This window comes from Rana temporaria, chromosome 9 (assembly GCF_905171775.1).
Source record: "Rana temporaria chromosome 9, aRanTem1.1, whole genome shotgun sequence".
In the NCBI taxonomy this organism is placed as follows: Eukaryota; Metazoa; Chordata; class Amphibia; order Anura; family Ranidae; genus Rana; species Rana temporaria.
The window spans coordinates 174,963,412-174,975,683 of NC_053497.1; the positions used below are offsets into that span (position 1 = coordinate 174,963,412).

The following is a 12,272-nucleotide window of genomic DNA, read 5'->3' on the forward strand; positions in this document are numbered from 1 at the left end:
TGGATCCTGTCCATTACCCATTAGGAGATTTGTGCTTCATACTCAAGTCAAAAGTCTTTTATTATTACAGCAATAAACATCAGATTCATCCCTCAGAACAAAACCTTTATTTAGTATTTTTTATTTTTTTATTAATTTTTTATCTTTTTTTTTTTTTATCCCTTTTGAATACCGCCTGTCCTCCCAAAACTTTTCTATAGACTATAAAATTACCTTTTTAATCCAAAAAATAATATATATATATATCTAATGGAATTAGCATAAGACCGTTTTCTCTAAACAAATGCCGTCCATGATGTTAATATCCACCAAGGACGTCCTTTTATCTTCAACCTTGAAATTACTTTGCGAGTTCACAGCGAAACGCATACATCTTTGTAAACTTTTTCAGCTCTTGAAAAAACAATGAAAAATGGCTAATGGAGACCACAGTCGATGGGTTGCAGGCAAGTGTCTTTCAAGCCAGTTTTTCTACAAAAGGAGTCGGCATATTTGTAAATGAAATTTATTGTGGGAAGCAGACGAGAGTATAATTAAACAATATTTTAAGTAATATTGTGACGCTTGTAACACTTCATTTTTTATTGCAGATAATGTTTAATTAATCTGTAAAATCCCAGAGGAGGCCAATCTATTTTTAATGAAAGTTACGCTGGAAAAATACAGCAGCGATCATACCGGTTTTGGGAGCACGACAGAGACGCACGAATGCTTCTCGATACGACATATGTAGAGTTAGGTAGCTAATTGGTGAGGTGACAGAGAACTTTAGGCTATACTTAGCTGGCACCTAGTGGATGAAGAACATCCACCATTTCTGTTTAATTACGTTAGTGTTGCATTCAGTCTTTTAGGGTTCTGCCAGTGATGGTTAATTATTCTGGACCTTTAGGCTATACTTGGTTGGCAGCTATTGGCAGAAGGATATCTGAATTTTTGTTAGTGCCTTATATGGTCGTCTAGACTTTTGTCTTTGCCCTTTATGGTCCCTTTAGGGGAGGAAAGACCTCCAGGCAAGTTATATGAAATAATGGCCAGGCATAGCCATGTGTGTTGGATTACTGTAGTACAATTCCATGCTTGTTGTTGGGGGGGGGGGGGGGGTAATTGACTCTGTGGTCCTCCTTCAAGTTTATCTGAATGTAGTCTAAAAAAGAGTTAGAGAACATTTCTGAAAAATACTGAATATGAAAACACTCATCAGTTGTCCCATGCCATAAAAACCATTAGCTAGATTTAGGTACAGCTGCCTATCTTTAGGTCGGCGTAGCGCATCCCATTTGCACTACGCTGACGTAACATAGTGAGGCAAGTATTGTATTCACAAAGCACTTGCCTCCTAAGTTACGTCGGCGTAGCGCAAATGGCCCGGCGTGCTTCTCACTTGATATGCCATATTTATTAGCTTGTGGGTTTGTTTGTCGTTTTTCTTTTGTATTTTCGATACAGGTTGGCAGACGGAGGCGGAGGATCCCCCCCCCCTTATCTTCCCTCTCTTATTCGGTATTCTTCTCTTTCCCCTACCTCTTTTTTCTTTTGTACTCTTTCTCCTTTCTCTGGTATCTTTTGTTATTGATAATGATTATTAGTTATCACGCTTCCCATGAGCGTGTTTGTTTCCATATGCTTGAGAGGTGTGTGTTGAGGGTCAGCCGCCCAATCCGCGCAGTCCATTGCGGAGCTGGGGGCGGTGGGATACGGAGGCTCCCGGAGCCGTTGCCGTTCCCAGCTGATATGCTCATTATTTGAGCGGTATAACTATTTTGATGTGTGTATTTTTGATCTGACCTGTGGTCCTGCTGATCTTCTTGATTTATGTCTGTCAATTGTTTTTCTCTTCTCTAATAAAAATATATTGAACCCAAAAAAATGGCCCGGTGTAACCCCCCCTAATTCAAAATAGGCAGGTAGGGGGTGTGTTGTATGGTAAAGAATTCACGATTCATTACCATACATGTAATTGATGGGCCGATCATATGGCGCATGCGCGTGCATGATCAGTATCACGTCGCAAATACTCCTTGCTTTTGACGTGAACTTAACCTACGCCCAGCCTCATTCGGAATTAACTTACGCAAACGACGTGAAATTTGATGGCTGTCCGACGTCCATACTTAACATTGGCTGCGCCATCTTTTTGGTGGTTTATCTTTACGCCTGAAAATGCCGTATGTAAACGCCGTATCTTGCATGCGACGGTCGTGCGTACGTTCGTGAATAGGCGTATCTTGATCATTTGCATATTCTCGGCGTAAATCGACGTACACGCCCCTAGCGGCCAGCGTAAACATGCAGTTAACATGCGATGGCGTAGGAGATTTACGCCTGTCGTATCTTAGCAACAGATAAGCGTATCTCTGATTGAAAATACGCTTATAGATAAGATGACGCATTTGGACTTACGATGGCGTATCTACTGATATGCTGTCGTAAGTCTATGTGAATCTAGCTACATAAGTTAAAAGTTGTGTACTTGTTGGCATTTCCCCTTCATTCTGATATCAAGGATCATATTTGTGTTATGGTGTCTGGTAGACAACTCCACATGACAAGGCGGCAACCTAGGAGAGCTATTGGGAGACGGGGACATTTTTAATATAGGTAATGTTTCCTTAATCTTTACAATCCCTGAGGAGGCCAATTTATTTTTAATGAAAGTTACTCTTGAAAAATACAACAGCGATTGTACAGGTTCAGGATTGTAAAACAGACGTGTGAATGGTTCTTGATAAGACATACAGTACATAGAGTAAGGTAGCCAATTGATGAGGTGACAGAGACCTTTAGACTTGAAGAACATCCACCGTTTCCATTCTATTACATTATTGTTCGGCTAGAGTTCCGTCAGTGACGGTTAACTAATTTGGACTTTTAGGCTATACTTAGTTGGTGGCAAGGGCAGGAGAACATCTGCAGTTTTGTTGGTGTCCCATATGGTCTTCTAGACTGTTGCCAATGCTCTTTGTGGTCCCTTTGGGGAGAAGGGACTACCAGGGTAAATTATTCTGCGTAATGGCAAGGCAGGACCATGTGTCTGAAAACTGCAGCGCAATTCCACACTTGATGATGGTGAAAGTAAATGACTGTGTAAAGAGGTCCTCTTTAATGATCATCTGAATGTAGTCTTAGTATTTTTCAGAGGTGCTCTTTAACTCTTTCATAATTAGAAAGTACTCATTAGTTGTGCCACATACCATATCGAGGTTAAAAACGGTCTACTTCTTGGCATTTTCCCCACTTTCTTATAGTGACAAGAGTGGACTTAGCTTGCGGTATGGTGTCTGCTTGACATCTCCATTGTAAACCCATGTGACAAGGCGACAACCTAGGAGGGCTATTGGGAAACCTGGACATTTTTATGATGGGTACTTTCTAATTAAAGGAAAAGTAGAACCAAAGTTCTTTTGGCCCTACTTTTCCTGTGGTTCACGGGAGTGCACTCTTGTGATCTGTTTTCAGTCGACAGCAGTCTGTTGATGTCACTCAGCCAGTTCAGGCTTTGTATTCCCTCTGACTTTAATGTTGGAATCTATCCAGGTGCCTGGACTGGCATTTGGCTCAACCTCTTAGCCTGCCACTGAGAGCCTGAGCCAACTCCTTCACAGCCCAACACTCCATTGAGCTCTAAGCGGCAGAGCTGACTGACAGTCACTAGCTCTCTGCTCACTGAAGACCAAGAACTGAGTGATCGGTGGCATTTCATTGCTCAGTTTGCGGTCTTTGAGGTGGCGGGAGATATATGAAGCATTGGACCAATGCTGCATCCACCTAGGTGAATATGTATGTTTGTTCCTTTTAATTTCCATACCTCTCTTTTAGGCCTCCTCAAGTATTGTCTAGCTTATTTAATGAAACATACTTACCAGTTCAGGATAAGGACAGAGATGCATGAATGGTTCTTGATGGGACTTGGCTACCTTACTCTACATAATTGATGAGGTGACGAGACCTTTAGGCTTTACTCTAATGGCACATAATGGATAAAGAGCATACCAATCTATCTGTTAATGTTTTATACACTCTTCTACAGTTCCTCCAGTACTCTATATGGTCTCTGTGGTTGTGGGGGGGGGGGGGGGGGGGGTTGAGATTTACAGGGAAGTCATGTAAAGCGATGGTCGGGCACAACCATGTTTCAGACAACTGCAACACAATACCAATGCTTGGGCAAAATTGGGAAATCTATGTGAAGCGTTCTACTTTAATCTTCAGTAAATCGCCAGAAAAATAAAAACCAATGGGCCCCCTTGCAGGTGTAAGTCATAATGTACTAGTATACACTTCACTTACCTGTATATGGAGGCCTCCAGCGCAGCACTGTCACGGCTCCTCAATGCTACCATCTTCATCCGGTCTTCATTCTGAGTTCGCAAACTCTGGGTGAAGGTCCAGCACAGAATGCCGTCCGCTTGGAGTGCGTGCGCCAGTGACGTCACTGACTGCATTTTGTGTGAATATCTACTTAAAACAGTGCAAGTTTAGGAAATGTTTACTGAACCTACAGGTGAGCCTTATTATAGGCTTATACATAGGTACAAATCCAAAAGTTGAGTTTACCTACACTTTTATAGGGTAAAGGGACACAAGTTCTTTAATCCTTTCTAAGACTCCCTTCATATTAAAGTTGAAAGTTGGCTATGTCATGGCATTTTCCCCTGGTCTTCTGATGATGATTGCGCTAAGGTGTTTTATTCTAATCCTCCTTGTTAATCTAGTTGATGGCTGGGTGACAACTTAGGAGAGCAATTGGGAGAAGGGGACTTTATTTCAACTCTCCCTTTTTTATTAATCTATACAATCCCTGAGGAGGCCAATGTATTTTTAATGAAAGTTATGCTGGAAAAATACAGCAGTGATCATACCAGTTTGGAAGCATGACAGAGACACATTAATGGTTCTTCTTAATAGGACATAGCTACTTTACTACATAGTTGGAGAGGTGACAAAGACCTTTTAGTTATACTCAGTTGATGTTTTTCAGCTACTAGCCATCTACAATTCTGTCTGAAGAACAAATTTTAGAAGACCGCATGGAACACTATGAATGTAGTCTTAGAAAAGCTTGAAGAACAGTACTGTATATGAAAACCTAAGTTGTCTACTTCATGACATTTCCAACTGTGGGTTTCCTGATGGCGACAACAGTGGGCCACGCTTGTGTTATGCTGTCTGCTTGCCATCTCCCTTGTAAACCCATGTGAAAGGGTGACAACCTTGAGAGATATTGTCACAGAGGGAAATTATTTTTATTTAAGCTAATGTTTAATCAATTTGTACAATCCCTGAGGTGGCCTATTTTTTTTGAACAATTGTTACTCTGTAAGTGAGACCCTGTCACTGTAGAAATGGAGGAGAATATGACACAGGATTTACATTAAGGGTTAATGCAAGCTTCCAAACTACTGTTTTGGAGTGCAGAAAGCTGAGTTTTTGGTTTACTTTGGACTCTGTAGCTCTGGATTGGAACTTTTAATCCTGCGTCTGTAGCTCTGGATTGGAACTTTTAATCCTGCGTCTGGATTTTATCAGGTGCCTGGAGCCTGCCTGTGTATATAGATTTGCAGGATTGTTGTATGCTCAAACCTGAGGAGAGCTCAGAGCTCCCAGTTGGGCGAGACCTTCTGTCTATCAAACTGGGAGCTGTCTCCAAAGGATCAGAGGTGCCCCAGCCAAAAGACAGGAGGTCTCATTCCTGAAATTTGTTGGGCTTTTATTGGGGTATCAGGACAGGAGTGGACTTTGTAGTAGGGTGCTGCGACTAAACTCTAAGGCCCCGTACACACGACCGAACATGTCTGCTGAAACTGGTCTGCGGACCAGTTTCAGCAGACATGTTCGGTCGTGTGTATGGTTGACTGGACAGGTTTCCAGCGGACATTTGTCCAGCCGACCGTTTTGCAGCAGACAAATGTTTCTTAGCATGCTAAGAAACATGGCTGCTGGAAGCTTGTCCGTTGGACATGTTCGGTCGTCTGTACAGACTCACTGTACATGTCCGATTGGCCGCCATCCCTCGCATGCGTCAACTGATTTTGACGCATATGGGGAAGCATTGAACTTCCAGGCCCGCGCACGTCGCCGTGTCATCGTTGCGGCGATGGCGTAGCCTCGTCACCGCGTATCGTGTACGCGTGGATTTCTGTCTGATGGTGTGTACAACCATCAGACAGAAATATCCGGGTGGCCATGTCCACTGAAAACGGTCCGGTGGACTGTTTTCAGCGAACAGTCCTTCTGTCTGCATGAGGCCTTAAGAGAGCCAGCTGAACCAGTAGAGCTGGATAACACAGTCAGAGGGACTGGTAAGAAAAGCAGCTGTGTTGCCAACAAGGGTGTCAGGTGGCTTGGCATTTTCAGTTGACCCTTCCTATTCTTGTGGAAGAACCCCTGAATGGGCAACTGGTGTCTATGTGAACATTCTGTCTTATTTACTAAAATTGGGCTTCCATGCCCTAAATACAGTTTTGACTGCCGCAACTCATTGGAAAAGCATCTGCCACACGAGTCTAATCTCCCCAATACACACAAAACACAATTGTGATCATACCAGTTTGGGAACATGACACAATATATGTAGAGTAAAGTGATAGAGATCTTTGGGCTATACTCAGTGTGCACTTGGTGATTGAATAACATCCACAATTTCTTTATTGTCCCATATGGCCTTTTAGCATTCCATCAGCGCTCCATACGGTATCTTTAAATTAAGCAGAGACGGCTGGGGGAAGTTGAATAGAGTAATGGCCGGGCACGACCACTTGTCATACATCTGCGACTCAATTTCCCACTTTGGCGGTGGTGGTGTTTTTCACGTAAGTCAGAATTCTGTGCTAACTGCTCCCCTGTAACATTCTTTTATTACTAAAAGTCTCAGAAAGTGTTAAAGAACGTGGCATTTCACAATGTGGGGTTTCTGATCATGACAACAATGGTCCATGCATATGGTGTCTTCTTGTAATTTAGTTTTTCCATCCATGTGACAGATTGATGATGAGAACCTAGGAGAGCAATCAGTAGACAGGCACATTTTTATTACAGGTAATGTTTAAATGATCTTTATAATCCCAGAGGAGGCCAATCTATTTTTAATGATAGTTATACGATAACTGCTATCCTTTTCAGTATCAGTTCGGGAGCATGTCAGAGACACACGAATGGTTCTCGATAGGACATATGTAGAGTAGATTTGCTAATTGGCGCGGGGACAGAGACCTTTAGGTCATACTCAGTTGGTGACTAGTGGCTAAAGAGCATTCACGATTCTCTTAGTGTTCCACGTGGTCTTCTAAAATGTCATCGGTGCTTCATATGGTCTCTGGGGGGTGGGGGAAGTTGTGCAGAGTAATATCCAGGCAAGACCATGTGTCAGACAGCTGTGACACAATTGTAAGCTTGGCACGGTGGGGGAGTGCTTGATGAAAGTCTACATTTAAATGAACACTTTGCATAGAATCTAGTCTTGGAAGGAATTAAAGAACAACTCTGCGAAACATTGTATATGAAAGCACTCTTTAGCTAATTTTACCAAGTAGTCCTACACCTTTGAAAAGTTAAATGTTGTCTACTTTATTTCTGATGGTGACAACAGTGGACCCTACTTGTGCTATGTTGTCTTGTAATATTCATTGTTAACTCATCTAAAAAGGTGGGTGTCAACTTAGGCGACCGGGGCATTTTTCTTCTAGGTATTGTTTAATTAAAGTTAGACTGGAAAATCCCTGAGTAGGCCAATTACTTTTTAATTAATCTGTACAAACACAACAGGGATCATACTGGTTCAGGAACATAATGCATGAATGGTTCTCGATAGAACATTTGTAAAGTTTCTAATTGGCTAGGTTGGCAGAGAAGTTTGGGCTGTATTCAATTGGCACCTTGTGGCTGAAGAACATGTAAAGTTCTGTTAGTGTCCCAAACAAGCTTTTAGAGTTCCATCAGTGCCCCATATGGTTTCTTGAATTGGATGGGGGTCTCCTGAGGGAAAGTTGAATAGAATAACGACTAAGCAAAGCCTGTAAGATATTTACAACACAAATTTGTCACTTGGTGGTGGTTGTGGTGGTATCATGTACTTGGTAAAATAGCCTGAAATAATGAGGTCCTCTAGCTAGGGGCCCCTGGTAGTGTGACCAGAAAGCGCAAGAGTACAGAGTGGCACAAGCGGTTGTAGGTCTTGTCAGTAGCAGAGTGGGTATCCACACCAGGCAGTAGAGGTCATCTGTAGTCTTCAGTGTAGCAGGTGGGCTGGTAGACATCTAGTTGATAAAGCAGGTTGGTACCAACGACAGCGGGCAGGTAATGCATGCACTAGTAGCAGACTGTAGAACAGCAGGCTCAGCAGGATGCAAGGCAAGTTCTGGAAAGCTCAGGAAGATTGTCAGAGTCAGACAAGCCAGGTCATACATTGTACCTGATCTGCTTTGCCAGAGGAGCAGGCAAGAGCTTGGTCTGGGTACAAGCTGGGGTCAGGGGCCAATCGGTGGAAGAGAAGCAAATGGAGCAGACAGAAGCGAAGGTCAAGAACGAGCCAGGGTCAGCACAGACAGAGTTCAGAGGGACAATAGAATACAAAGAAAAAGAGCTGCTGCTCCAGGTGTATGATGAGAACCTGAGGTGGAATGTCTCACAGCGTGCCAGCCTCAGCCTGCCTCTGTGTGAAACTTGTAAGAAAATAAATGGCTGCACACCAACACGAGGTCACGTAGACGTGTTTCACACATACCGGTGATGATTAAGCACAAGCTGTATGTGTGAAATGCGTCTACGTGGCCTTGCGTTGATGTCTTTGAACAATAAAACGGCAAACGCCAAAGTGATATCAGAATTCCTGGAATTGCTGTCTTTTTTTTCTTACGAGTTCAGAGAGCGGTCAGACATGCTGGATCAGAAACTTGAATCAGGATGCAGAATACCAGGGTCACAGGGCATAGGGGAGGCTGAAAGACAAACAGCATTGATCCTGAGCACTGATACAGTTTAAATAGTCCTTCTAAAGCACAGGTGTCATACACAAGTCATGTGGGCTGAATCCGGCCCTCAAAGCCATTTCATGTGGCTCTCGCACGTCTCCTGCAACTGCAGGAGAGCTCCAGCCCTCCTCTGGTCCTCCTACAAACCCTTACTTTCTGCTTTCAAGCAATGTACCCAGCTTCTTCCCAGCAGCAGCATAAGGAAAGAGGCTGCACTGTGATGTAAGGGAGAGTAGGGGGACTCAACTTCTGATGGCAGGGTGGCTCTTGACATCTAATATAAAGGGGAGGAGATGCGCTGGACTGGACATCCAATCTTACAGATACAACTGGCCCTTTTGAGGGCAATCAAAATGCTAATGCAGCCCACGATGAAATTGAGTTTGACACTTCTGTTGTAAAGGAACCATGTTGTCTACTGGCATGGCCTTTCTGGCAGGTTGTGTTTTTGATGAAAGTTAGAAATCTGTGATAAGCATTCACTCACCTGTAATGTTCTTCTGACTGTAGTCTTGGAAAGTGTTATATAATATTTTTCAGAGGTGTTGTTTATGAAAACCATTATTTTGTATAGTTTTGAATAAGCTTTAGTTTAGTTTGTCTGCCATTTTCCCAGGTGGGTTTTCTGATGGTGACAACGGTGGATCATTCTTGTGTTGTGTAGCGTCTGCTTGACACTAAAACCTTGAAGCTGATTGGTTTTTATGCAAAGCTACACCAGAATTGGAAGGCTCCAGTTTTAGTAAATAACCCCCACCGACTCCCTGTTTCTTAAACGAGTAGAAGTTGTCTCCAGCTCCTGTTTTCCACTTGTAGAGACCGATACAGGTGTATTTTTCCCTTTTGGGCTTGATTGTAGAGGACTCTACAATTAAGCCCCCCCAAAATGGACAAAAAAAGCATCTGAGGAGTTCTCTACAGGTGGAGAATAGGAGCCGAAGCCACCTTTTGCTGGTTTGATTTACCTAACGCAACAGAGAATTGGTGTCTGTGTGCAGACACCCGCCATTTTGTTGTAGTCTGGTGAAAGACAGACTGGATCAGCTTGTCAGGCCCCGTACTCACGACCAAACATGTCTGCTGAAACTGGTCCGCAGACCAGTTTCAGCAGACATGTTTGGCCGTGTGTTGGCCCGAGCGGACCATTTTCGGGCGGATCGGACAGGTTTCCAGCGGACAACTGTTTCCTGGCATTGCTTTAAAACAGTCCGCTGGAAACCTGTCCGCCCGGACATGTACGGTCGTCTGTACAGACCTACGGTACATGTCCTGCCGCCCACCATCCCTCGCATGCGTCGAATGACTTTGACGCATGCGTGGAAGCATTTTAAAGGCGGGCCGCCCACGTCGCCGCGTCATCGACGCGGCGACACCGCGGACACGCCCCGCATATTGTTTACGCGCGGACTTCTGTTTGATGGTGTGTATAGCCATCGAACAGAAGTCCCCGGGCAGTCCCTGGCCAGACATGTCCGATGGAAACGGTCTGCAGACCGTTTTCATTGGACATGTCCTGCCGTGAGTACAAGGCCTCAGTCTATTCACATGCTGATCTGAATGATACAGTTTGCCTCAATGCTCAAGTGTGAATGGGCTCTGAAACTCTTTTTATTTTTTATGACATTAAAGTTGCAATATTATCAAGGTTACATCTTTCTCAATGGAACTCCTTGATCTTTTTTTATTTAAGTTTTCTGCTTAAATATTCTCTGCTGTCTGTTTTCACATTTTAAAAGGATTCTGAAGTCTCAAACCTGCCCAGATTACTACTGCCATGCCATTCATTGCCTTTTGCGTTTGTTTTGTGTCCTGCCATCTCTAGAGGAAGTATGTTGGCATTTTCTTTGGCGGCTTTTATCGCCCCCTGTTTCTTGTGATCTGGAAAGTAATTTATCGCAGATTGCAGACCTCCTGAACCTGACGCAGCACGGTGCACTGTTTTCACCTTGTAGAAATCTATTTACATACTTGTCTCAATCATTTTTTTTTTTACCAGATCTGTTGACAAACATCTCCCTTTGTTTCCTTTTCTCCCTCAACTAACGTAGTCTCTTCTTTTTTCTATCCATTTCAGATAACCGTCTACCTGCTCTGGAAAGGTCACGTTCGAGGCATCACGGCAGACCGCTTGCTACATGAGCCGAGGAGCAGCGATATAGAATTTGGCACTACGCCTATTTTGGACGCACAAAGGAACATCAACGATTAGTACTACTACACTTTGCACTTGGAACCCAAAAAAATGTCAAAAAAGAGGAAGAGGCGACTTTTTTTTTTTTTACAAACTTTCCAAGGGACGATGCGTCTGGCGCTTGTGTCAAATGAAATGAGTTAAAGGAAAAACAAAAACTCTTGTAAACAGTGTTAGAGATTACGGTGATATAAGGTGAAGGGCAGAAGTTTGCCCCTGAAGAACTACAAGCCCCAAACTTCCAATTGCTGTGGTTTGTGTTTTTTCAGGGGCTGAGGGCCACCGGTTCCAGTGCCTCGTTACAAGGGGAACTCCAGTAAGGATGTGGCTGGTGTACGTTACACGGTATTAGCCTATTGTAGCATTTGCTTGGTAATTTTGAATCGACTTGGCGAAGGAACTTTTGCAGCTTCCGTTTCCAGCAGTTGGAAGTGAGTTTTAAAGGAAAGGCACATGCGTGGGTTGTGCCATGTGTAATAGCAACTCATAATGGCTTCTCAGAATATTACCATTTGTAAAGTAGCGCCTCTAAACTGAAATCTGATTGGCGGTTATAGGACTATTCACTTAACACATCAAAGCTTAGGAAGCACAGGGGGTGGACAAAATCAAGTAAACACCATGGGCCAAATCCTCAATTCGTAGCCTAACTTAACTTTTCCCATTTAAGTTACACTGGCGGTAAATTTCTACCTAAGTGCCCGATCCACAAAGCACTTACCTAGAAATTTCACGCAGTGTAACCTAAATTCTCCTGGCGCAAGGCGGTCCTGTTATTCAGGGTGGCGATGACAATTTAAATGAGGCGTGCTCCCGTGCCGGCTGTACTGCGCATGCTCGTGACGTCATTTTCCCGACGTGCATCGTGCGAAATTACGTTACGCCGGGCTTTGTGGATTGCGACGGGACACTAAAGTTGTAATGGGTTAAAAAAAAAGATATGGCGGGAAAAAAAACCCTCAAATTTCCATAAAAATCGTGGCGATACAAAAAAGGTCTGTTTTTACAAGGTGTAAACAGTTTACACCTTGTAACAGCAGCCCTAATTTTACGCATGCAAATGTAAACTTACGGAGAAAAAACAAAGCTGAAAAGCTTTGTGGATCTCTTTA

General features: G+C 43.4%; 1 protein-coding gene across 3 annotated transcripts in view; it reads left to right on the forward strand.

The window, feature by feature from the left end:
- DIAPH2 (diaphanous related formin 2) overlaps positions 1–11,846 on the forward strand; it is a 1,333,979-nt gene extending 1,322,133 nt beyond the window's left edge. For all 3 annotated transcript variants that reach the window (XM_040325027.1, XM_040325028.1, XM_040325029.1), the window contains one exon: positions 11,044–11,846. In XM_040325027.1, coding sequence (XP_040180961.1) covers positions 11,044–11,108 — 65 coding nt within the window. In that variant the 3' untranslated portion in view covers positions 11,109–11,846. The remainder of the gene's footprint in view (positions 1–11,043) is intronic.
- The last annotated feature ends 426 nt before the right edge of the window (positions 11,847–12,272 follow it).